Raw genomic sequence first — 26,519 nt, 5'->3', positions numbered from 1 at the left:
AAACACGCTCTCCTCCCCACTCCCTACTTTGGGGTGCCAGGTCGAAGCCTCAGATGCTGTAGCACCCCGTCTCCCATTCATGCCACACTGGGTTGCAATCATTGAATCACAGAATAGTTGGGGTTGGAAGGGACCTTCAAAGCTCGTCCAACCCCTGCCATGAGCAGGGACATCTGCACCAGCTCAGGTTGCTCAGAGCCCCGTCCAGCCTGGCCTGGGATGTCTCCAGGGATGGTTCATCCACCACCTCTCTGGCCAACCTGGGACAGGCTCTCACCACCCTCAATATTCGCAGGGCTGTTCACTGAGGCTGTTCCCTTTGTAGCGAGAGTCTGGAGTTTCCCCACAGCGATTGACACAGCCTTGTAGCTCTTAATTACGTGCCGGCATCTGCAAAACGAATCTCACGCTGCCGTAGCTGGAGGCTTAACGCTGCCGATGCCGCTCGCTGGACCGGGCGGCTGCTGAGGTAAGGGGCTTCCTTGCCTTTTTGGGGACAACTCAGGGTTTTTGTGGGATGTGATGGACTTCTGGAGCTGTGTGGGTGGGAGCTGGGGCAGTGGCAGGTGAAGGGATGATGTTAAATGTACGTGTGGATGGTATCACCGTGGACTGTTCGCTGGGGAAGGAGGGAGCTGGAGACACACGGATGCCGTCTCCTTCGGGGTGGGAAACGGGACCTAAGGTCCCGTTTCCCACCCCGAAGGAGACGGCATCCGTGTGTCTCCATCAGGGCTTTTCTCACCTGCAGAACTCCTCTCACATCCTTCCAATTCTCCCAGCAGCAACCCCGACCATAACCTGAGCTCCACCAAACTCGTGTCACTGATGATGCTCTTCCCAACCAGGACTTAAAGCTAAATTTTCACTGAAAACCCTTCCGAGGGTGGATTTTGGGCTCAGCAGGGATGCTTGCAGTCAAGCTTGAGGTCTGTAGAGCAGTTTGCAGACCTGGAAGCTGTGAAGGCAGCAGGTCTGGAGGGTGGGTCAACACTTCACAGAATCACAGAATCACAGAATGTTAGGGATTGGAAGGGACCTCAAAAGATCATCTAGTCCAATCCCCCTGCCAGAGCAGGAAAACTTAGGTGAGGTTACACAGGAAGGCGTCCAGGCGGGTTTTGAATGTCTCCAGAGAAGGAGAATCCACAACCCCCCTGGGCAGCCTGTTCCAGTGTTCTGTCACCCTCACTGAGAAGAAGTTTCTTCTCACGTTTAAGTGGAACCTCTTGTGTTCCAGCTTGAAGCCATTACCCCTTGTCTTACTGTTGGTTGTCACCGAGAAGAGCCTGGCTCCATCCTCGTGACACCCACCCTTTATATATTTATAAACATTGATGAGGTCACCCCTCAGTCTCCTCTTCTCCAAGCTGAAGAGACCCAGCTCCCTCAGCCTTTCCTCATAAGGGAGATGCTCCACTCCCTTAATCATCTTTGTGGCCCTGCGCTGGACTCTCTCCAGCAGTTAGCACTTGGCTATTCCCCGGCTCCCCTGGCTTTTGCTTTACAGTGACGGCAGTCAAAAGTTAACCAGCATCTGTTGAGCAAAATGCAACTGAAAAAAAAAAATCCATGCAGAAAAAATACGATGCAGTTTTGACATGCATATGTGTGTGTGTGTGTATATATATATATGTATTTATTTTTCTTTACAAGCTTCCAAAAATAGGCCTGTGTCTTGGCCAGAGTGACTGTGTCTGTAATTAGCTCCGGAAAGCGGGTGTCCTAGCGAGGCTGGTACGTATGCAGCCATGCAGAAAGGCTCAGTATCCCTGGCGAGGAGGTCGGGATGTGGGACCTTGAGGACAGCAGGCACAGCTGGAGGTCTGGGGGGGACAGGCGGGGGGTCCCCACAATGTCCTCTGTACCGGCAGCTTTTGTGCAGAGGGAGGGGAGCAGCCTCTGCCCCCCTGGGTGGAGATGCTGGATGGAACTGGACTCACCACTGCCACACTTGGTTTCTTGAAGGGGGTGATGCATGTGGTGCTTTTTGTAAGAAATGAGCTAAGTCCTTTAAAAAGACCCAAAAACCCGAAAACTGCACCTCGCCTGCATAGCCAATGCCAGCTGATTCCCACCCTGTGCAAGCGATGGGAACTTCCCAAATTGAATTCTCCGTTTATTTCCCCAGGGTTTTTCCGTGTTGCCCTCCCTCTCTTTCTGGTATGTTTATGAGCCTCGAGGGATCTATTTTTACGCTTAACGTTTAAAATTAAAGATGTGTTTCTCTTCTAGCAGGTGAGATAAACACTCCCTGTCTCAGCTGGGAGTTTCCTTCCTGCCCCTCTTTTCTCCCCCCCCGAATCTGCTGGTGGGAAAGCGTGAGCCCGTGGCTGGAGCGAATAACCTGGGAATGGGATGCGGAGCAAATAACCTGGGAATGGGATGCCTGGGCTCTCCTCCCAGCTGGGACCAGTTGGCTCTGACGCTTCAGCTTTGTTCCCCACTCCCATGTGCTGCCTTACACGAGCATCCTCACCGCTGTGCTGAGAAAGCCTTGGCTATAAACCCAGCTCAGATCCCCAAGAACATGATTTTTTTTGGCTGAGACTTGGCCCAGCGGGTGTTTCTGAGTCAGCGCCGGAGATGGTACCACGTACCTGTGGAGCGGGGCTATTTTTGCAACAGTCTAGTGAGCTCCGAGTCTTGCCCTCAGCATCCCTATTGCGGGTGGCAGCTCTTGCCGATGAAGACTGTCGAGTGAAAATTCTTGTTTCTGACCCCCCTAACCTCCCAAATTCTGTTTATGCTCATGAGCAGGGAGAAACAGAACCGGTATGGTGTGGTTTTTTTTAATAGCTTGTGTGTTTCTGGTGATGTTTTTCATCAGAAAAATGGTAGTTGTGTAGAAGCAATTAATTGGAGGAAAAGTTTACGGCAATAAGCGTCAAGAATTTTTCAGGGATGGTTTGGATGAAATACATTTTTTGTTAAAGCCTCCCAGCAAAAACAAAAACCTTGCCCTATTTTGAACCTTGCCAAAGAGAAAACAACCTCGAAACTTTTTTTTTTTTTTTGGTGTGTGTATCATTTAGATGCCTTTATTTTTTTTCCCCTATGCTTGTGTATTGTTTAAGCGCTTTTTTTTTTTTTTCCCCCGTGCTTGTTAAACAAAAGCATGTGTTTTCCTGGCGCGGTTCCCCAGAGGCAGCTCTGCCGGAGCAGAGGGCAGGGGCTGTGGAGGTGACGGCCACACGAGTCCGGGCAAGTCCTGGTTTTTGGCAGGAGCTGAATTCCTCCCGTTCTCGGCGGTGGGGGGACTGTGGTCGTTTCTCCTGCCCGCGCCACCCGTTTCTCCTCTGTGGCATCTGCGGATGGCGATGCCTGCAGCCAAAAGGAGGAGCAAGCTATAGGCATGTGCGGAATACTTTGATGTGCTGGGGCAGAAGGTGATAAAAGAAGGAATTAATGTTTCGGAGTGATGTTAGTGCCTTGGCTGCCTCCCCTGTGCAGCCGTCGTCTGCAGCTCCCGGGCTGTCGGTAACCGTGCTGCGCCGCCTGCTCCCTAGAGCAAGTGAGGGTTTGGGGAGGTTGGCATGAAAAAAATGACATTTTATGGAAGAGATTATTTCCTAAGGGAGGATTTCTGTCTCCGTGCATGGCCTGCAACATCCCTGGGCTGCTGAGGCTTTGCGAATCTGCCTCGGAGCTCCGCTCACCCCGGTGTGGCCGAGCCCTGCTGCGCAGAACCTTCAGCCCCAGCCGCGGGGCTCGGCGCTGGTGTGTTTTTCATAAAGGCTCTTAATCACATACAGGATGTTTCTGTTTGTTCAAGCCATGAAATCACACAAACAACCCACCCCCAGTTTGGCTTTCGCAGAGCATCAGCTGCTCGGCCCAAGTCCTCGGCAGAGCGGGAGCAATCCTCCCCTCTCCTCCGGCTCGGGACCCGGCAGCGCGGCGAGAGGACGGCTTTCATGTGTCGGACATGCCCTGGAAAGCCGCCCGGCAGCGGGGACGGGATTAGAGGAGGGCTGGGAGCCGGGGCTGACTCATCGCTGGGGCTCGCGCTAGGCCGAGGCGGTGGCAGCATCTCACGGGGCGGCTCGGGGACCTTGAGCCGGGCCCAGCCCTGTGTTTTCGGCGGGCTGGGTTGCAGGCAGGCTCCGTGCGAGTGGCAATGCCAGCTCAGACCCTCTCCTAAGAAGAGTGTGGTTGTTTTTGGGGGTGGGTTGCGGGTACCATCTTGATCCCAGGTTGTGTGGTTTTGCGTTACCCCAAGCACCCAGCCCCGGGTGGGGACATTGCAGCCCTGCCACTGTGTCGTCGTCTTTTGCAGTGGGCTTCGTCCTTCAGGTTGTTAGATGGAAAGAGAGCAAGAGTGCGTCAGGATAGATTGAAATTAAAAAAAAACCCTGACTTTTCTCGCCCCTGTTGCATGCATCGGTCCCATTGCTGCCGTTTCCATGGCAAAGCAGCGGGCCCGTAACCCAGCCCGCCCCATGCTCCTCACCATTTGGAGGAGCAAAAAAATCCTCGGAGACAATGAGAATAATGTAACAAGCCATTAACGAGAGTGGGGGAAAACACCGGAGGAGCTGGAGCGGGGTCGGCGCGGGGGTGCAGGGAGGCAGGGCTGGTTTTTGGCAGGGAGCGGGTCACGTTGGCAGCCTGCTCGCCTCGCCTTCGGTGCGTTATGAAGTTTTGGAGGTTGCTTGAAAAGTGTCTGGGGAGCGGTGGCGAGCCAAGCGGGCTGCAGGCCAGCTCGCAGCTAAACATGTTGTGTAAAATTGCAGTCAATTAATTTAAGACCTGCCAATTTCAACTGCAAAGCGCTAGGAGGTTCTGTCAAGTTTTCAATGGGATAAAAGGGGGGAAGGGGGGGATTAGTTTTCAGCGCTTGGAAGGGCAAATAGTGATCCTCTGCCCGACCCTGCAAAGCACCGCCGCGCCTCTCTGCTCCTTTTGGTTGCAGTAAACTCGCTGCCACCAATGTTAAAAGTCCTTCTGGCGTGTGCCAGGGCTGGGATGACTGAGGGGCAGCAGCCACAGCGCGGGCAGGCAGCGATGGCCGTTCCGGGGGCGGGGGGACACTGGCTGTGGGGAGATGACCCAGTCCCCTTTGGCTTTGCAGCGCTTCCCCACTGTAGCCCCATGAGGAGCATCCCCTCTCCTGCATCCTGAGGTGGTCTTATCATAGAATCAGTTTGGTTGGAAGAGACCCTCGAGATCATGGAGTCCAACTGTTAACCCACCCCTGGCACTGCCCCGTGTCCCTGAGAACCTCATCTCCATCTGTCCAACCCCTCCAGGGATGGTGACTCCAGCACTGCCCTGGGCAGCCTGTTCCAATGCCCCACAGCCCTTTGGGGAAGAAATTGTTCCCCAGATCCAACCTCAACCTCCCCTGGCGCAACTTGAGGCCGTTTCCTCTTGTCTTATCACTTGTTACTTGGGAGAAGAGACCAACCCCCCCTGGCTCCAAGCTCCTTTCAGGCAGGTCAGAGATCAGAAGGTCTCCCCTCAGCTCCTGTTCTCCAGCTGAACCCCCAGCTCCCTCAGCCGCTCCCATCACACTTGTGCTCCAGCCGCTTCCCCAGCTCCATTACCTGATATCTTCATTGCCCCTTTGTCTTCTCCCAGCTCGTCTGATCCTTGGCATGTTGGGCAAAGCGCTGGCTGTCTGAAACAGAAGAAGGGCTGGGAAATGCTCAGGGCGAAGCCAAGAAATGCCCCATGTACCCTTGTGTGCTGTCTTGGAGGTCAGAGTCATCATTTATGGTGTCTGATGTCCACCGCATGACAGTGGTGGGAAAGACAACCTGCCCTGGGCAGCTGACGGAGTGGGGGGTACAGTGCCTGAACCCCAAAAAGACTCATCCACCCATTTCATGGTGGCAACAGGATGGTTCTGCTCTGCACAGAGCCCCTCTCTGCATGTGCCAGTGCCCCTGTCCAGCTGGTCCCCGTCGGCCTCTCATGCCACAGGAACGTGGCACCTCTGGCTGGAAGCCCTGGTGATGTTTTGTTGTGTTTGCCGCAACTTTTATTGGAAACGTGTTTCCTGGGTTTTGGAGAGAAAGCAGTGTTTGTACGTGCGTCTGCAAGCTGGCTTTTTGTCATGGGTTTTGGGTGGGTTTTTTTTTGGTTTTTTTTTCCCTTGTTTTACAGCTTTATGAAACTTCAGAGAAGGCTCAGCTCTGCTTGTGAGTAACAGTCATGAGACCGCAGGGTGAGCGGGCTCCGGCGGTTCCCCTTGGGCTGCTGGCAGCCAGCGGCAGGGCTGAGCGGGAATGGGAGCTTGTGCTGCTTGGGACTCGTGCCTGTGTGCATGGCTTGTTTTTCCATCTCTGAAAACACCGTAGCTCAGATTTACAGACATGCGCACATGCCTGCGTCTGTCCTTTCGGTGGTCTCATCCCTGGGCTTTCACTATAGCCTCAGCCATCTGTGTCCCCAGGACACCCTCTCCAACCACTTTTGCTTTATAACTCGCCACTAAAGGGTGCAAACCCATGTCCTGGTGTTTGTGCTTTTCTGTGCATGGGCTCTGCTCTGGCTTCAGCGCTGCTGTGTGTGATGGAGCTGCTGCACGTCCCCACCGGGCTGCAGGCTCGCTGCTCCTCGTTGCTGGGAGGAGAAGGGATTTTTGGAGGTTGGTCCCTCCAGAGCCGGGCTCTGCCGCGTAGGCGCTGCTGTCTGCGGACTTCCCCGGAATATGTTAAGCGTAATTTCCTCCTCCCTCACTGGGAACTTGTTAATATTTCACTGGGGCACAGGGGCAGCCTGCAAAGCCCGCGCTTCAAAGGAGGGCAGCTTTCAGCAGCTCTGGGGTTAGCTTTTGGTTTCGCCAGCTCTCGCTATTACTTGTTCTGTGGTTTTAAAAATAGGTTAAAAAAACCCCACCCAGCAGAGGAGAAAGCCTGGGCAAAGCCCACCAGGCTTTCTGTCACCTGCGTGCTGCTGTGGCTTGAGTGTCTGCTCAGCTCCACTCGGCCTGCACTGGCATTTGGGGAAAAAAATATGAATTTGGTATAGTTAAGGGGGAAGGACTATCTGGATGCCTTCTGAGCCTGCTTGGGTTTGAAATGGCCAGGAGAGACCCAGTGCAGCTCGGCTGTGTCCCAGCGCTGCCAGCCCGGCGTTCAGTGCTCCTGGGTTTCTCCTTCCAGCGAGGAGCTTTTCGGGAATGACCTTTGGGGGTTTGGGGGAATTACTTTTGCCTGATCCTGGACTCCACAAATCGGAGCAGGATTGGCCCTCCAGGAGCAATAACAGCAGAATTACTGCATTGCATGGGCGTCTTTATGTGTTTTTTAAACCTTGCCTCCTAATTATAAATAATGGCTGTGATATGAGATATGATTATGATGGATGGTGATTCTGTATTCCGTGTGCATTAGCAGCTTTAACCTTGCTGGGGTAATTATGTCTCATTTCAAATTCTGATACTATTTATTTGAGGTAGGGGACTGGGAATTTAATTTCTACTGCTTTGTCTTTTAGTATTATTGTTATTTCAAAAGGATACCTTTGCAAAATTGTTTTTTAATCATTCCCTCCAGTTGACAGCACCAGTTTGTTAATATTTTCCGGGCACATGCGGGATTGTTTTGGAAACGTTTGTGAAGGCGGATGTTTTGGGGAATGTGAAGGACTGATGTGTAGGGGAGGACCTTCTCCTTAAGACACCTGTGTGCATTCCACTGACTTCGGTCTTCGTAAAGCAGCTGGTTTTGCCCTTTTGCACCGTTTGCTGCTGTTGACCAGTGTGTATCTGCCAGCCTGGGCTCACATGAGGTCTTGGGGGGTCCAGGCAGGGCTGAGCCATTATCCTGCCCACCCCTCTCACCGTCTTTGACGGCATGTTTAATTAAAAACCACGTCAACCCCAAGATTGCGCACGTGGTCCTTAATCAGTTTGAAGTCTCTGTGAGAATAAAGTAATTATACTACTCGTTTAGTTACAGTAATTAAAACTTTAATTAACATCATTTCCCACCCCTTGGCCTCCCTCTACAGATATTCAGGCGTGCGATGGGTGCCTGCCAGTGTTGCATCTCGGGATAAAGCTGTTTATCCGGGGGCTGTCTGCCCGTCCCCATCCCCACTCCCCGCAGCATCGGGTCCGACAGCACTTGCTCTTGTTATTTCTCACCAGTCTGCCCAGTGCCAACCAGCATCCCTGGCTGGGAGCATCTCCTTGGCCACGGTGCTGGCATGTCACAGGGGGTGGCAGCTCTGCTTGAGGTCCCCTGGCAGTGGTGAGGATGGTGGGAAGCGTTCCTCGAAGATCTTCTGAGGAACTTGGCGTGTGGCGTGTGCTCTGGTCTAGGCTTAGCAAGAGCTGGGCTTTCAGAGAGCAGTCCTGCATTCCCAAGAGGAATTTATTAAGTTAGCTGGACTCTTTTTTTTTTTCCCATTACATGGACCTGCAAGAGCTGAGGTTATAATGATTTGTGGCCGGGTGCTGTCACATCTGGAAAGCTCCAGGTGGCCTCCAGCCCCCCTGCACCCCACTTTACCTCCTGGGTGAGCCCTGCGGTTGCTGTCGTGCTCTGCGTTGGCTGACGGGACCTGGCGTTCCCCGACAGCCTGAAAAAGGGATTTTCTGCCTGGAGGAGCAGGGCGGGGAGTTCTGCAACCGTGCCAGAGGAAATCCATGCCATGTAAAACCCGAGCTCTCAAATATCTCGAGCAGCATCCTTGGGGCAAAGCAATCTCTATATTTAAGTATTCTCTGTCTCTCCTTCAAAATTGCTCCTATCCACAGACTGGAGAGCCTAATCGTCATCCTGGTTTTGAATGGAGAGCCCACTGCAGAGGGGTGGTTTTCATCACTCCACATTCTGCGTGGTTGGGGCCCACGGCCCCATGGTCCTGGAGCTTTCCCCTGGCCTTATGTGACCTCCAAGAAGGGCTAAGTATAGCCAGGGATGCGGCTGTCGGGGTTGGAGATGCTGTAGGGGGGCCTGAGGTTTAGGGTGTGGGAACGAAGGCTTGAAATGCAAGTGGAAGGTGAGAGCGGGGAATTTTAACAAACATGTCAAGAGCTCAAGGTGGAATGAGCGAGAGGGTCTGAGTGTATTTGAAGCAAAATATTTGCAAGCGTTCTCCCGTGTGCTCAGCCCCAAGCCAGGCTTAGCTGGCTGTTATCGCTGGGAACACCAAGCCTGGAGTGGCGGAAGATTTCTTCTCTAATCTTGGAAGTGCTTGTGTTTGGAACAGGGACTGTTCCTGGAGGAAAGGCAGAGCCTGGAGTTTTGATTGTAGCGTGTCAATAGTGGAGATGTTGATCTAAAAAAAAAAAACCAAAAAGTGTGGCCATAACTTTCTGCCTCCTCCTGATGCTGTGGGTTACGTTCCCGTGAAGTACATCATGTGATGTATGACTTTGTCATCGAATTTGTAAGAGATTCTGCATGTCCAGTCCTGCTGCCTGTGCTGGGTGTTAGTATTTAATGTTGTCACTGTGCCCTGTGATATTTAGACCTTGATTGTTTATTGCTTATCAGCTTCTCCTGGGCAGTCTGGTGTGATGTGTCCATGGATATAAAGCACCAGGACAGCTCAGATCTGTGATAATAAGAGGCCTGATTGGTGGGAAGGGATCAAAGCTGGTGTTAAACAGGTGAAGTTGAATTCCCCCTGTGCAGTCAGTGTTGTCCTTCTCCCTGGGTGGAGGTGAATGGGCAGTGGATTAAATTCCTATTATATCCCCCTCGTTGCACTGTATTGCTGCAGCAAACAGTTTTCGGCTTGCACGCTGTGGAAATAACAGCTGATGCACTTAACGTGGCTGGAGCTGAATGAACGGGGAGCTGCAGAGGTGGGTTTGCAGAAGGCTTTAGGGTCTGATGGATGGATAAATCCAGATGCAAGCCCCAGTGCCCTGCACAGGCAGACCCGCTGAAATGGGGCTTGGCTGGTGCTGAATCTGTATCTGGGGTGGGAGGGGACCCAGCCATGGGGTTACCCTGAGGCAGATCCCCCCATTTGGGGTCCATCCCTCTGCAGCCTCCTCTGCGTGGGCTTTTGCTGCTGCTGGCTCCTCCGTTTGCAAGACCGACAGCCCTTGCTTTGTCCTCAGGCAACTCGTCTCTTGCTGCTATGTTGTTTTAGGGACCAGGAAAGAACACAGCTATTTTCCTGGAGCCGAGGGGGAAGGAAGGATCCAGCTGATCTCCAGCTGTGCTGCAGCCTGTCCTTCCTCCCCACTGCATTCCTGGCAAAGCCTCGCTGCCTCCTCCCTGCCTTGGGAGATCCCCTGACGGACATCTGGACAGGGGAGCGTCCCCGTCACTGCTGGTGGGGTGGTGGGACAAGCCCTTGGTGTTCACGTTGGGGTTATTTTGGTCCGGTTGCATGGTCAGAAGTGCAGCGAGGCTTGGGAATGGGGGGATTGTGCCGCCCTGCTGATCTAAGCAGCATCGTTCGGAGGAAAATAAGCGGTGTTTTGGATTTGCAGGAGAAGTAGCAAGTTCTAAGGTGTGGAGAGGCTGAGGATGGTGGCACTGGGTCTGTTCTGCTCGCCAGCCAGGGTGATGGGCTGTGCATTGCGGGAGACTGGTGGCCACGGGTCTGGGCTGGTCCTCATGGGACAGAAGGATGCGGGCTTCTTGGAGGAGCCGGTGCCTTGGCAGTGAAGGGATGGCTTTTGTTTGGAAAACCGAGTACTGAACCCTTCAGGCAAGATCTTTCTTCCCAAGGACTTGTCTGGGACGTTTAGGTATTAACTGGCCCCAGGCTGTCACATGCAGTCGGAGTCCCATGGGAGCCAGGAGGGTGACACATTGCCATGGCTTCGGTGTGCCCGGGGTGTGCTGGGACTCTTGGGATGCCTACAATAATTAATGAACGGTGAAAAAGATAATCCTGGATTTCTGTGGCATGCTCTGCCCTTCACTGCTGTCACCCAGGGCTGTTTCCTACGCAGAGGGGGAACAGCGAGATGCAGCGAGAAGGTCCCCATCCCATTTTGCTGTGTGCTTTTCTGCCTCTACCTTCTAGGCCTAAAAATCCTTTCCCATCCGTTATGGGGCTCCCTGGAGAGGGACGTGTCCGTGGTGAGGTGCTGGCGCTGCGGTTTTGCCGTGCATTACGCCGGAGAAGGGGTAGTTTTGGATGCTCTGTCGCTCCCTCCCCAGGAAACTGATGCCCCGGCAGCTGCTGTGCTGCCCACGGGGAAGCCCTGAAGCTCCCGTCAGGTCTGTGGAGCCATGAAGCACCTCAGAAGCAAAGCCCTCACTTCGCATCCAGAGCGCTCGGCGTCGGTGGCTGCGTGCATGTCCTCTGCACAGGTTATTTTGCATTACTGTTGCTCGGCTGAGGGTCAGCGCAGACCAAGGGCTGCCACCCTGCCAGCTCACAGCATCACATGGAGGGGTCCCTGGGGTCCCCCATCCTCCAGCTGCTCTTCCTCGTGCTGCTCGGCAGCTGCCAGTGCCTCCCCCCGCCCGGGTCCCCGGCAGCCCCCGGGGCAGAGCCTGCCCATCGATTCGCTTGTCGGGGCCCCCCCTCTGACCGCCTGAGCCCCAAGCGATGCTGATTGGGAAATAATTGCAATAATAATAGAGATATTTTGCTCCTGAGTGACTAGACGATACAAACCGGGCGCTGAGCCAGGAGAGTTTTGAAGGGCAAAGCTGGGAAATCAATGGCCTGAGACCGATGGAGCAGCTGTGGGGGAGATGGGGACGGGACCGGGGACTTTGCTGGGGACCGACACAGGACAAGTGCCTTAACCCATCCCATGCCATGTGGGTCCCGATGGAGGGCTGCTTGTCATTCCTGCTCTTGCTTTGTTGCCTCCATCAGTCCCTCCTGCACCCGAGTTCCATTCCAGCCAAGGCAGCGCTGCCGTGCAGTGCCCTGGCACTCGCTCCCCCTTTGCGGTAGCTTGGTTTTGGTACTGAAAGATTGGAAAGGTTTCTTTTCTCCTGACAGCGTTTTAGTTCTGTCAAAATTGCTGGAACGGTGCGTTGGGCTGTACCTCCCGGTCCTGCTGATGGAGCGATGCAGGCAGAGCTGGTCAGGGGAGGTTTTGGGAGGGTTCGCGGGTGGTGGGCGAGGGGCCGGTCAGTGCCGTGATGTGCCGTGCCGTGTGGGCTGGCGCTGGTCTGGCCGGCTCTGCTGGTGTGGGCGGCTGAGCAAGAGGAAAAGGTTGGAAATGAGTTTGCGCGAAAGAAAAAGGTGATTGAGGATTTTTTGGGGAAGGTGGTGCTGCGTTCCAAGGTCTGGCTGGGCACGTTCGCTCTTCTGCCCCCCTCTCTCCTCCATCTCCTGTGGCAAACCCCATTGTCTTCACCCAGTTCTCACCCCACCGTCCCGGAGAGGTGCAGCGAGGCTGTCCGTCCTCAGCCCACGTGGCCAAGCTCAGGATACCGCCCGGGGATGACACACCGGCAATAACGTGTGCTTCGAAACCGGTTAGATTAACTGGTGTCATATCTGTCAGTGCTGGCAAGACGCTGGCATTTGTTGGTGTTATGAGCATTGATTTGGATTAAGTATCTCCTTGTTTTTTTGCTTTATTATACTGATATAATTAAAGTCCCAATATTCCCTGGCTCAGGGCGATGTCGGGCCTGGGATGAAAGCCTTGCTTGTATTCATCTTTATAAAGTGAACAACTTTCACTGAATGGAAGTAGGCAGCTCATCTCACTCCTTTTCCTTGGCTGGGTTAATGATGAAACAGGAGCATCGCAGCCCTGTGTGAGGGGATGGTGAAACCCCCTCCCCGTGGGGGAGGCTGGGGGGACAGTACCCACCCCTACGGGCCCCCCCGTGTGCCGGGTTGAGCAGCAGGCAGCTGCCCGTCTGTCTGTCTGTGTCCTGTCTGCGCCCGGCTGCTGCGTTCCTGTGTGGGCAGCTGGCGAGGAGGGTGGCCGGCCGGGGGGAGCTGGGATGCCGGCTGCCAGCCCCCCCGCATAGCTGGGATGTTTCTGTGGGGCCGTCCTGTCCCCAGCCCCGGGAGCTGCATCCCCAAAGCCCTGCCTGTGCCCCTGCCGCCGGCTGCCCGTACCCTTTTGGCTGCGGATGCCGCTCAGCAAGCCCTGGTAAGGCATGGCTGGGGCTCCCTTGGTAGTGATTTTATCGACGCTTGAGCAAAAATGGGGGCGTATCCTCATCTCCCTGGATGCCAAAGTTTGGGAATCCTCAATACAGCAGGAGGGAGCAGGAATCACAGAATAGTTTGGGTTGAAGGGACCTTCAAAGCTCAACTAGTCCAACCCACTGCCATGAGCAGGGACATCTTCACCCAGATCAGGAGCCACAGTCTCCTCCACCCCCTCCTCCCTGCTCTTGCATACTTGTGCCCCTCATCCCCATCAGCTGTGCCCCCCAGAAACAGCTGATGCTGTGGCCCCACAGCTGCTCCTGGATCCACATTGTGCTGAGCAGCCGCTGTACATTCCCAGCGTGGGGTGGGGGAAAGGAGTGCACCCCCCAGAGCAGCTGATCCGGGAACCTCATTTTTAGACCCCTGACCCCCTTTTTGGAAACCGGAGAGGGATGTGCAGGCAGCAGCTGCCGGCACGGCTGGTCCCCGGGAGATGGCTGGGGGGCAGGTATGTGGAGGGGCAGCCGGTGTCCCTGTCCCCCAGCTGCCCCGGGGTGAGCCCAGGCCACGTGCCGGGGGGGGCTGTGCAGGCTGGCACCCCAGGGGTTCCCTGTCCCCCCACCAGCCCCTCCGGCTGATACTCCCATTCCGGCTGTAGGCTTGTTGGCATGGTGTTGCGTGACACCTCTCAGCAGCTGTCACCTCCAGGCTGTGCGGGTCCTCCGTCGCCTCCGCGAGGTGGACCCATGGTTTAGGGGTCAGCTCTGCCAGGACCTGCTCTTCTCCCAGTTTTATTTTGCTCTGTCCTGTGCCCTTTGGGTGAATAGTGCTAAAATTGAAGCAAAGTGCTGGGGGTGTTAGCATAGCCCTGCTCTTGTGGAGAGAGGGGATGTGCACCCATCAGCTTGGGTGCGGGAGCCTGGGACTTTGGTGGTACCCAAGCCACGGTGGTATGGGGAGGGGGAGAAGATTTCAGTCCTGGGGTTGGCCTCTGCCCATGTCAAAGCTTTTTCCTCCTCTCAGCTCAGAGACATGCAGCAGAGCTGCTCACCAGCGAGAGGATGGGGGAAGAGGGGACCAGAGCATGGGCAAAAGGTGGGACAGGGACCTCAACCAGCATCTTCTCCTCACAGCCCCGTCTCGTCCCCGCTGCTCAGTCTCTGTCCCCGATGGACATCCCTGGGGCTGGAGGACTCGCTGCTTCCCCCAGCGAGTGTTGGGAGGGAAGAGGCGAGGCTTTGAAATACACTCCCGTAAATAAGCCCTTCTTTTGCGTTGCCCATTGGCGCCGTGCAAGCCCTGTGGAACTGGAAAAGGTCCCCGTGAAAAGGCTGCGGAGTGTGTTTCAGACAGATAAGTCCCTGCCTTTGAAGTGTGGCAGGCGGGCAAAAAGCGCCCTCCTGTTGTAGCTGCTGCCAGCCGCTGCGAATTAATCACAGCCCCGTACAGATAAGAGTACAAAGCCTGGCTGAGCACTTCTCCTGCCCGGAGGAGGGGTCTGCGGGGGACCGCTTGGGACCCAGGATGGGGGCTCGAGAGCCCAGAGCGGGGGAGATGGAGGGCTGGGGTGGGGGAGCCCCGCGGGGAGATGCGCTGTGGGGCGGTGAAGAGCTGTGGGCTTGGGGGATGTCCCCTGTGGAGAGACCAGGTCTCCTGGGGACCCTGTACCCGCAAGCACGTGTTCTTGGTCCTGCAGGAGCTGGTGTCCCACCCCTGTTGGTGTGCGTTAAATCCGAAAGCGGCCTTGGCATGTCTGCAGCTGCCTTCCCTCTCCAGCCGTGCTTCCTCCCTCTCCACCTGGTGTCCCTGGTCCAGGCCGAGCTGTGGGACCCTGTCGTTCACCGCGGTCCTTCTCCGGACCCGCTGCCAATGCTGGGTGACCGCCAGGTCACAGCTGCTGCCCTTCATTCCTTTCATTGCCCGTCTTTCCAAAAGTGCAGAGCTGGGGAGATGCTTCTCTCCGTGTTGTCCCCATTGCTGGTGGCCCTAAGGATGCTGAGAGATTTTCCCCTTGGTGGTCTGGTGAGCAGCTGTCAAACAGGTGTTATGGTGGTGGGGAGGTGCCTCCTTATCTGGACCAGCCCTGAGGGCATCTTGCACAGGCGAGCAAGTGTGCTGCAATGGAAGGAGCCACCATCTCTCCTCTTACATGTCTCTGCCCTTTGGATACTTTGCTTCCCCTTGTCTCTGACATGGGTTTCAGGTCCCAGCCTTGTCTTGTACATCTCCTTGGGGCAGCGGCTCTTCATTTGCGCTACACATGGTGGGGCTTTCCGCCCTGCAGAAGCTTCTGGATGCTCCAGCATCATGATTTGTAAAGGAGAGCCGAGCTCTGGAGGGAACAAGAAGAAGAGAAGGCTCCAGGGAGACATTATTATGGCCTTAAAAGGGGCCGATAAGAAAGATGGGGACAGACTTTTCAGCAGGGCCTGTTGTGATAGGACAAGGGGTGATGGTTTTAAACTAAAGGAGAGAGATTCAGGCTGGACATGAGGAAGAAATTGTTGCCCTTGAGGGTGGTGAGAGCCTGTCCCAGGTTGGCCAGAGAGGTGGTGGATGAACCATCCCTGGAGACATCCCAGGCCAGGCTGGACGGGGCTCTGAGCAACCTGAGCTGGTGCAGATGTCCCTGCTCGTGGCAGGAGGGGCACTGGATGAGTTTTGAAGGTCCCTTCCAACCCAAACTATTCTGTGATTCATTGGGCTCGAGGCAGCAGCAGGACCAGCTGGTGCTGTTGTCTCTGACCCTGCACCCCTGCATGCTTCTGAGCAAGGGGATGCGCTCCCCTCCTCAAAAACCTGTATGGGATGGAAATTCCCTTCTCCAACCAGGACAAGACCATCCCCAGGAACCTTCTCTGTGCCTCCTGGGGGAGGAATTTGCCTCTGCCTGGCTGGGGCATGCTGTGTGTGGTTATATGGGGGTACCCGAGGGGGCTGAAGCATTGCACGCTGTCCTTCCTTCCTTTGCTGGGGTTCTTCTTCGTTGACCTGTGAGATGAGAGACCTCTTGGGAAGGTGAGATGCTATTGCATCTTCTGGCCTTGCGCTGTCTCCACCATCTCGCTTGGCTTCTGGTGACCAGGTCTGAAACCCTTCCCTCTTCAGAGTGGAGTTGTGTGGGGTGCTCACCAAGTGGTGTGGGCTCCTTGCTTGGGTGGGGAGGGCACATGTGGGGCTTCCTGGCAGAGCAGCCTCTGGGCTTGCTCTGAGATGTTTCACCCCAGCAGGGAGCTTCTAATTTCTTGCCTCTGGCCTCCTCCATTTACTTGGAAGAGGCAGCAGCTCAACAAACCCTGCCTTGGTCCTGCTTCTCCACCTTGGAATGGCTGGGGGTGTCCAACCGCCCCCCCGGGCAGCCCCTCGCTGCCAATGCGCTGCCTGCAGCCAGCCCGAGGCAGGCGAGAGCGAGGACAGGAATCCTGAGCAAGAAATTAGTGCGAGTAATTATTAGTATTGGGTAATTATATCAAGCATCAGGATGAGGAGAAAGGTTAATAGGTGTATTTATTTATTTATTTTTGGTAAATGTCTTTTCCCCCGGGGTGGGAAGGCAGGCAGGGTGGGCAGGAAGGAGCGTGTTTCCGAGGGGGTTTGCTCTGATTAAACCACATCCTCTCCCCCTTCCCCTGCCCCTGGCTACCCCGTGGGTGCGAGGAGAGGGAGGAAGAGGAGAGGGAGGAAGCCGTGACTGTAAGAGATTGGAGCACCTTGCGCATCCCTTGTGTTGGCTGCATCACCTGATGGTGCCAAAACCCATTCCCTTCCTGCCGGCTGGGATGAGCCAGTTCCCATGAGGCTAATACCGCTGGAAAGGTCATGGTGTTCCCACCTCTGCGGGCACTGTGGGCAGTTGGGTCCTCCTGGCGTGGGATGAGGTTGGGGTCTGCCTGCAGGTGATCTCCTGGGGCTGGGGAGGAGCAGCAGGATGAGTTTGTCTACCATGAGCTAACTCAGAAACCCCCTCCTGCCCTGCCTTTTGGCCAACCAGGAAACAACTTGATTGCCAGCTCTTCCAAATTTCATTTTCCTGAATCCCAAACCTGTCTCTAGAGCATCCTTAGCAGGAGGAGAGGCTCTGGAGAGGAAGGTTCCAAATGTGCACGCCTGGGGTGGCCCTGTGCCCCCCACCAGCGCGCCCTGACGTGTGGCAGGCTGGACTCCAGCCCAGTTTGACTGCTGAGAATATTTTTAAGTTCTTCCTGGAGCCTCAAATTAACTGGAAGTGTTTCACGTCTGTTGTTTTTTTAAATACATCTCTTTCTCTTTCCCAGCACTGTGCAGTGCAATAATGTAATGGGGAAATTACCCCGCTAGTTAAAAATTACTGCCAGCGCGATATCCAGCCATAGATCTATTTTAGAACCAGGGTGAAACTATATTGATTCTTCTGCGCCGCAACTGCAGCCTGTAAAAGGGTTGGAAAGGTGCGTTTGTCACGTTGCTGTAGTGATGTAGCGGGGGGGACACGGTGCCTTCCTGCTGAGAGGGGGGATGCTCCCCGTTACTCTCCTGGAGAGCTGGCTCAGGACTTTGTAGGGGAGAAGCTGAGAGCCAGGAGAGAAGTGATGTGCAAGGGGATGCAGGGGGGCAGGGTTGGGCTCTGGGGGTGATGCTGGGTACCCCTGAGCAAGGGCGACCGCAGGGCAGGGGATGCCATGACCCTGTACCCCAGGTGTCTGGGGTTCGACCTCCTCTGACATTTGGAGTAGAAGCAAATGTGGTCTTGGATCTGGGTGGAAAGACCCCCCCAAAAAGCGCAGGCAGAGGCTTTAGGATGGGCTTTTGGCATCTCTGGGTTCCCCAGTGCGCAGTGGTACCCAGGGTGGGGTGATGGGGAGCACAGGCTGTCTATAGGTCTGGCAAAGGATGCTGAGAAGGCAAGTAAGTACCAGGACTGGTTTGGGTTATGGCAAAGGCTCGTCAGTCCTGTGGCAGAACATACAGGGGATTTTTGGCTGTGCCGTAGGCTCCCAGAAGTTACATCTGGCCCTACAAACCTGATCCCCACATCCCCCGGGGAGAGGGCAGCCCCTTTGCTCACTGCCATGCAGGACTCACCACTCTCTGGTTGCTCAGAGGTCTCTTTCTTAATTAAATACATTTGTTTTGTAAAACTGCCTAAAAATAATCCGAGGCTGGTGCATGCAGGAGGCTGGCGGTGAATCAAAGGCGCCGCTCTAATTAAACGGGCCCGGGTTTGTTTGTGAGCCGCATACATTTCCATGCTAATCAGCTGCACACCGGGATCCTGCTTTCCTGGCCCCGTATCCTCCTGATTGGGAACTATGCAAATGCCAGCGGCGATTTATTGCAGGAGGGGGACGAGGCAGCCGGGGCGCTGGGGTGGCTGCCATGGGGGACACAAGGGCTTGGGCATGGCCCCTCCATCCCATCCCATCCCATCCCATCCCATCCCATCCCACCAGACCCATTGAGCCACTTCTCTGGCACCAGACAGTCTGAATCTGGAGGGATTGTGAGGGATGGCATTAGCAGGAGGCATTTCTTGCTTGTGGAGGTAGCAATCAGGTTATGGCAAGTAGTACAGCCGAGTTTAGCTCCTACTTGGTGGGGGCCTCCAGCCCCGTGGTGCCTCGTGATGCGGTTATCGCTGGTACAGCCAGAAACCGGTGTACTTAGGAAGAGCTTTAACGTAATTGTGGACCATAAGGGGATTAAAGCTTTCGCCACGTTCCTGCTCAAGGAACAAAGGCGCTTTCTGAACCTCTGTTGACCCCCAGCTTCCTTGAGACCCTCTTGACTTTCCCGGTCACGAGCCCAAGTGTTTCCTTTGATGGATGAGGAGGGGAAGCCCTGTCTGTGTGCACCGCAGCGTCCTGCCCGCCCAGGGTGCGGTGCAATTCCAGCCACTGTTGGTACTGCTGCAGAACGATGGGGTTTGCTGCTTTGCTGCAAACTGGGGGCTGGTCTGTGCCATGCTACAGGTTCTTAGAATCACAGAATAGTTTGTGTTGAAGGGCCCTCCCCAGCTCCCCCAGTGCCCCCCCTGCCATGAGCAGGGACATCTGCACCAGCTCAGGTTGCTCAGAGCCCCGTCCAGCCTGGCCTGGGATGTCTCCAGGGATGGTTCATCCACCACCTCTCTGGCCAACCTGGGACAGTGTTTCAGCCACCTTCATTGTAAAAAAATTCGGCTTTGGAGCAGAGTGGCAGTGGAAGAAGCAGGGCAGCGCAGAGGAGGGCCACGGATGTGATTTCCCTCCCTGAAGAGAGGTGAATGCTCTCAGCATAAATGTGGGACAAATGTAAAAGAGGGAAGAAAACGTTACAGTTTGGTCTTCTGGAGAGGGCCAGGGCGTTTGCAGCGCGGCTGCTGCTTTGCCGTGCTGCGGTGGCTGTGGAGTGGGACGGAGGGGTGCTATTCCTGATGGGGCATATTCCCCTTCCCACCCCATGAGACTGCGCTCACCTCCCCTCACTCTCCCCACAGATCCTGGTGGACTTGCCAGCCGAGAAGAAGCACCAGGCGCTGCAGTATGAGAATGTCGTAGCCCACGAGGGCAGCTCCATCCTGCGAGACCTGGTGCTGAGCCCTGACCGCCAGCACATCTATGCCATGACCGAGAAACAGGTAAGATTCGGGGACAGAGCAACCCCTCTGCTCGCTTGACTTGGCAGCCCCCATGGCAGCCCCAGCCCGCAGTCCTGTGCCCTGGGAAACCTTCTGGGCAGCTCCCCAGTGGGGTCTGGCCTTGGCTGCCCGGGCACTCCTGTCCCAGGGAGCAGCAGCTCCTCCTGGCTCCTCTCTGCAAAAACCCTGCCCTGAGGCACTGGCTCTATGGCCCTGCTGCTCCTCTCCTCACTGGGGACTTGCCCCAGGCAGGAATTGTTTGCAGCAGCTGCTTGACATCCCCATGGTCCCCAGGGACCGGGACCGAGGGCTTCCCAACCCTTCCTTGCTCCGAGGGGCTGCCCGTAAACCTCCTCCCACTTCTGGCCATCCCTTCCCGAGCAGAGTTTTTGCAGGTTAGCAGATGCTCCTTGCTCCTAAATGGCTTTTTCTTCTCTGGAGTGGCTGCTTCCCTTCCTCTGGAGGGAACGGTGTTCCGCCGGCCCCTGGTGTGCCCCAGACCCCGGTGTGCCCCTGGTGTGCACACCTCAGTCCTGCCTCTGCTCCTGCTGAGCCAGCCAGATGTCCAGACCTGATCCAGAGCCATCACTGCTGTCCTGGCAGTGTGGTTAGCGCTCATGATAAGAAGTTTTTGTTGGCCTTGCGAGCATTTACCTGCCGGAGAGCTTGCAGATGCGAGTTCATCCATCCACGGGCTGTGTTGGAGTGGGTGAAGGAGGTTCGCGCCGTGTTGGCGGTGACACTTTTTGGCTCTGGTGTCAGTAGGTGTGCACGCTGTGCCTGGTGCGGGGATGCACAGCAGCCGTGCTGGGATGTGGTGTGCCTGTGTCTCACAGGATCTCTGCTTCTCTGCCCAGAGAGGTGTGCACAAGTTGGACCTCAGTGGAGCTCGGAGCGTAACAGGTCTCCTGGCTGCCAGCCCGGGGGCTTGGGAGGGGGAAGGATGCTGGAGCAGGGCCGTGGATTTGTCTAGACAGCCCCACGGGGACGACAGAGCCCTTTCCCTCCCCTCCCCTCCCCTTCCCAGTGCCTCTTTCTGGTTTCTGCTCTGCTGCAGGAAACCCGTGGCTTTCCAGGCGAGGCAGAAACTGGATTTGGGCTCCTCCTCCGTGTTTCTGTCCCAGGCTTGGCTCAGCTAAGCCTCCCCTCTGCGGGGCAGATGTTGGAGATGTGGTTGTGGGTAGGGGGGGTTATGCCGAGCTGAGCTGGGGATGTCCCCAAGGGCCACCGCAGTTGCTGGGAGCCGGCACGTGTCTGTGCGGGCGTTCTACATGGGGGGAAACTGCCGCTGGCCCCCTCGGGGACAAAGAGATGGGAACGCTACAGGTATCCTCATCGGTACGCAAACCCCAGGGTACTGGTCGGCCAACCTTATCCCAGCCCTGTAGACATCCCGCTGAGCCCATCCCCGGCTGGGCTGGGAGGAGGAAACGTGCCCCGGGTATAGTCTTCAGCAGAGAAGTTTGCAAATTTTAATTAATGGGCGAGTCCTGCCCTGTGGGAGCAGTGGGGAAACTGAGGCACGAGCGTGGCAGACACAAGCAGCTGCTCAGTGCAGCTCCCCGCACCCCCTCCCCATCCCCCTTTTCTCCTCCCCTCTCCTTAATAAAACCCTCTCTGTTCACTACTATGGCTTGGTGTTATCAGAGTGCCGGTGGAAAGTAATTAAATGAACAGTTGTAACAGAGCTTGAAGGGCTTGGAGAACGAGGGGATTTTAATCAAATCTGGAGGAGCAATTAATAAAGGACGGGTAACCGTTTTGGAGCAGGTTTGTGGCAGCCGCGGGGTGCCAGTAGCCGGCGTGGGGCTGAGCCGGCTCATCCCGCTCCCACAGCACTGCGACGATGCGGCGGTGGAAGGAGCTTAGTTGGGGTAAAAATCTCTGTGTGATGGAGGTGTCACCTGCAAATGTGCTGGCCGGGAGAGGAGTGGGTGACAGCGGGGGCTCAGCCTGTTCCCTGCTGCTGCCTCCTATCTAATGGGCAGAGTGAGACTGTGATGGGTCCCATCTCTGGGGGGTCTGGGCATGGGCGCAGCGGGGAGACGCGCAGCCTGTCCCCCTTCACTCCCTGCCTGTCCCCTGCAGGTGACGCGGGTGCCGGTGGAGAGCTGCGAGCAGTACGAGAGCTGCGAGCTGTGCCTGGGCTCCCGGGACCCCCACTGCGGATGGTGCGTCCTCCACAACATGTGAGTATGGCCGGATCGGCTGCGGGGACATGCCACAAACCTCGTCCATCCCCACCACTGGTCCCCTTGGGGACATCCCTTCCTGACTTTGGCCCTGAGGTGCGGGAGGATGGAGCAGTCCGAGGGGTCTGTCACCCCTTCCCGCAGCACCCGGGCTGTGCTCATGAGCACCCATATGTTGTGAAACCAGCCTGGAGAGGAGAAGGATCCGGGGAGACCTTATTGTGCCTTTCAGTGCTTAAAAGGGGCCGATAAGAAAGATGGGGACAGACTTTTCAGCAGGGCCTGTTGCGTCAGGAAAAGAGGTGATGGTTTTAAACTAAAGGAGGGGAGATTCAGGCTGGACACAAGGAAGAAATTGTTGCCCTGAGGGTGGTGAGAGCCTGTCCCAGGTTGGCCAGAGAGGTGGTGGATGAACCATCCCTGGAGACATCCCGGGCCAGGCTGGACGGGGCTCTGAGCAACCTGAGCTGGTGCAGATGTCCCTGCTCATGGCAGGGGGGCACTGGGGGAGCTGGGGAGGGCCCTGCAACCCAAACTGTTCGATGATTTTATGATTCCAAACAGCTGGCATGGCCCCTCTAAATCCTGCCCATGGGCTCCTGGGTTCAGCGTCTTTGTGCCAATAAGAAAAACTCGAAGATAAAAGGTCCCAGAAGTTCCCAGTGCCGGCACCAGGAGAAAGCAGAGCTCCTGTGCGAGCCCTGGGCACCCCAGGTCCCTGGCTGGGTGTCACCTTCGTGCCAAAGGCTCTGTTTGCTGTGGAGTCAGCCCAGAGCCATGCAGGACCCCAGGGGAATTCTCTTCCTCACCATGGTGGTTTCATCCCCATCCAGATGTTCCCGCAAGGACCGGTGCGAGCGGGCGGACGAGCCCCAGCGCTTCGCCTCCGACCTGCGGCAGTGCGTCCAGCTCACCGTCCAGCCCAAGAACATCTCGGTCACCATGTCGGAGGTCCCGGTAAGTCACCTCTGCTGCCCACCTACTCCTCCCCAGCCACCTCCCGAGTCTCTGGATGCAGTTAAAAACAAATAATTAGTATACAACAAACAGGGAGAAAGGGGAAGAGAGGTCCGAGACAAATACAACGTAGCAAAGTGTGGGGCATTGGTGAGGGCTGACCTATTGATGGAGATAGTAAACCAGCTGATGTTTATTCAGAAAAGACATAACTGAGCAATAAATATTTCACTGTAATACAAACAACAGCATCAGAGTTGCTGTTTGGAGGCCAGCGATCCAGCCAGCTCAATAGCCTGTCTCTGACCCTGGCCTGCAGGAGATATTTTGGGATGAGCCTTCGATGCACAACTCGCTGCTCCCTCTGTGCAGACAGGAAGGATGATGGACATCCTCCAGGTATTTTTCCAGTCCATTAGCGCTGTGAAGAGAATAGAAAACAGTGTATACTAGGAATAAAGTTTTGAAAACTGCCAGGTCTGGATATCTGGCACTCAGGAGACCTAAAAGAGTTGGCTGACAAGTTCCGTGACCTGTGGATATTTGTAGTAGATGACTTTGTAATAAATAAGTGAATGTTGAGAAAAGCCCAGGAAACAGAAAAGGGACTTGCTTTTTTGCCCAGATGCAGAAAGGACCAAATGGTCAGAGAGTGCTTAGTTTGACATAAGGTTTAGAAAAACTAAAGGAAAAAAAACTGGTGCAGGATACAACTGATAAAGATTTCAGGATGGGAATATAATTAATGCCACTCAATGCAGTTTTATGTCAAACCAACCACATTTTGTTCTTTGATGAAATTATGACTTGAATTAGAAGAGGGACTACAGGGATGTGATGTCGTTAGGCTTCTACAAGGCATTTGGCTCGGTACAACACAACGTTCTGATTAAAAATTAGCATTATACAATATTGATAAAGCACGTGTTAAGTGGATTAAGAACTGGCTTCGTGACAGATCTCAGAAAGTCCTCGTCAGAGAGGAATCGTCACCGTATAGAAGGGGTTTGGAAAGCGCTTCTTCAGGGACTAACGATTGTTGGTAACGTGGAAATGAATGTGAGAAGGCTGCAGATGGGACCTGCTGGGATGCTGAGGCGGGTGGGATGGGGTGCAATTCTTCTGCAGAGCAGTTGGGTCTGAATTGGGGTTTGATATTGCCAAATCTAAAGTTAGACATAGAGGGAAAAAGCAAGAATTCGCCTGGTGTCCTGGAGAGTGGTGCCAGGGCTGAGCCCTCGCCGCGGGGCTCTTGATGCTCCTCGGGTGAAGCTGGGGGTGTTTTCACCTCCGCGGGTGGTTTTTTTCCCTGACCCGTGGCAGGATGCTGTGCCGAGGGCTGGTGTGGTCGGCATGGCGATGCTGCGCTCAGGCTGGAGTCCAGCTTCGAAGGGAGGAGGCTGAAAACCTCCCGTAAACATCATGTAAATGAGCTGAAGGCTGGAGAAAATGCCTTGCAGTGAGAGACTTCCAGAGCTCAATCTGCTTAGCTTATCAAAAAGAAGATTAAGAGGTGACTTGATTACAGAGTATAAGTGCCTTTACAAGGAGCAAATATCAGGGACTAAAGGGCTTTTTAATCTATCAAGGAAAGGCATAACAAGAACTAATGGCTGGAAGCTGTGAAAAATTCAAATTAGAAATAAGGCAAGCGTTTTGTAAAGCGAGAACTGCTGACCCCGGGGATGACTTTGCGAAGGAAGAGGTGGATTCCTCTCCTCCTCGGCTCTGCCGGAGTGGATGCCTTTCCCTGAAACAGTCTTTAGCCCTGACGCTGTACTCGGTCTCTGCAGAGGTGAGGCGTAATGGCTTGTGGTGTGGCGAGGGCAGAGGACGGGAGGCTGTGAGTCATTCTGTCTTTTAACCCATTTCAATCCTTGCTTAGAGTGGGAAGATCCGTGGATGGGGCTCTCTTGCAAAGGCCTGGAGTGGGTCTGCCCGCCACGCGTGGGTGGCAGAGGAGGGTTTGCACCCCTGGTTTCTTCTGTTGGCTGGATTTACACATAGCAGACACAGAGGAGTCTTTGCTAGTTTTCTGTATTGATGTTGGGTATTGTGAAGAACTTCTTCACGGAAAGGGTCATCAGGCATTGGAACAGGCTGCCCAGGGCAGTGGTGGAGTCACCATCCCTGGAGAGGTTTAAAATACACGTAGATGAGGTTCTGAGGGACATGGGTTAGTGGCAGTGTTGAGTGAATGGTTGAACTTGATGATCTTCAGGATCTCTTCCAACCAAAATGATTTTGTGATTCTATGCGCTTACCTCTCCTTCCCAGCTGGTCCTGCAGGCCTGGAACGTCCCAGACCTCTCGGCAGGAGTCAACTGCTCCTTTGAAGACTTCACCGAGTCCGAGAGCCGCATTGAGGATGGGAAGATCTACTGCAGCTCTCCCTCTGCCAAGGACGTCATCCCCATCACTAGAGGCCGTGGTGAGCTTGCATCCCTGGGGTGGGAAGAAAAGCCTGAGAAAAACCTTGTCCCACTTGTTGCCCACAGACAGACGTGGAGGAGGACAGTCCTCCCGTGACAGCAATCCCCAGGACCCAAGTTGGGTTCTTGGGGTGTAGGAGGAGAAGGATATTGCTGCTCATGTGAGACTGATCCTTGGTCTCCTCCAAGCTGTAGGCACAGCTCCGTGCTGACCTTATAGTGGTCTGTGCAGCAGTCCTGGGCACCCTGGCCGTTTTCTTACCTATGGACCATTCCTGGACAGATGAGCCACGGGCTCTAGGACATTCTGCTGACCCCAGCACTGTTAAGCTCCCCATCAGTACCAGCAGTACAACCCAAAGCACCTGCCTCCATCCATGCCAGCAGGCTGCAGTTTGCTGCAGGGGCTCCAAGCTGTGTGTGGGCTCTGCTGGCCTGTTTGGTGGGTGAGTGGAGGTGGGTGAACACTCTCTTTTTACTGCCAGATTTGGGGGATTTTGTTAGTTAAGTGAGCTGAGTGGTGATCCCCAGCTCCCTCCAGCCCATCACAAGCCTTAGGCTGAATCTGGGCTGTGTTACCGTGTCCTTTCTGATGCCTTTTTCTGCCTGCGTCTCTCCCAGGGGACAAGCGAGTGGTGAAGCTCTACCTGAAATCTAAGGAGACGGGGAAGAAGTTTGCCTCTGTGGATTTTGTTTTCTACAACTGCAGTGTCCATCAGTCGTAAGTGGCCCTGGCTTCGCGAGCATGGTCTGGGAACAGGTTGGTGGGACAAAGTGAGACTGGGAGAGAGAGAGATCTCAGCTTTGTGGCTGCTGATGCTGCAAGAGGAAAGGGCAGTCGCGTATAATGGTGTTTGCAGTGAGAAACCTCCTCGTTTTGCCCTTGTAAACTGGGACGGTGACCAGCACACCCACAGTTGGTTTGGGCGTGTAGGAACGTGTAGCATCAGGGCAGAACCTCACTTAAAAACAGGGCTTTGGGTTTGGCAAAGCTTTGAAAGAAAAAGCGAGTTTACTGCATTGCAGACTGTAGCGATGCATGTGACCAAAAACGCCAAACATCTTGTTATTCCTAGAAACAGTTAATAGGAGTGACTTGGTGGTGCAAAAGAAAAGCCTGTGGTTACCTGTGCTGGTACCTGCTTCCGAGGCTGGAGAGTCACAGCCGCATGCGATGGAACTCGCTGCATGTCCTGGGGCATTTCCCCAAGAATTTCCTACTGGCGAATTTGCTTTCTTGTCAGGCTTGCCTTGAAATCCACTCCACTTAGGAGTTTTTAGGCAGTTTGAGATGTGCGTGGGATAAAATAGAGGAGGTGTGGATTACTGATGTGGTGT

General features: G+C 55.0%; 1 protein-coding gene across 3 annotated transcripts in view; it reads left to right on the top strand.

Moving 5' to 3' along the window:
- Nucleotides 1-26,519, top strand: part of PLXNA1 (plexin A1) — a 121,747-nt gene that overhangs the window by 32,695 nt on the left and 62,533 nt on the right. For all 3 annotated transcript variants that reach the window (XM_065642996.1, XM_065642994.1, XM_065642995.1), the window contains exons 4-8: nucleotides 19,460-19,600; nucleotides 21,689-21,789; nucleotides 22,626-22,749; nucleotides 25,027-25,180; nucleotides 25,803-25,902. In XM_065642996.1, coding sequence (XP_065499068.1) covers nucleotides 19,460-19,600; nucleotides 21,689-21,789; nucleotides 22,626-22,749; nucleotides 25,027-25,180; nucleotides 25,803-25,902 — 620 coding nt within the window. The remainder of the gene's footprint in view (nucleotides 1-19,459; nucleotides 19,601-21,688; nucleotides 21,790-22,625; nucleotides 22,750-25,026; nucleotides 25,181-25,802; nucleotides 25,903-26,519) is intronic.

Source organism: Caloenas nicobarica, chromosome 11, assembly GCF_036013445.1.
Source record: "Caloenas nicobarica isolate bCalNic1 chromosome 11, bCalNic1.hap1, whole genome shotgun sequence".
In the NCBI taxonomy this organism is placed as follows: Eukaryota; Metazoa; Chordata; class Aves; order Columbiformes; family Columbidae; genus Caloenas; species Caloenas nicobarica.
Note: the sequence above shows the minus strand (reverse complement) of the source record. Positions and strands in the feature narration are given on the sequence as shown.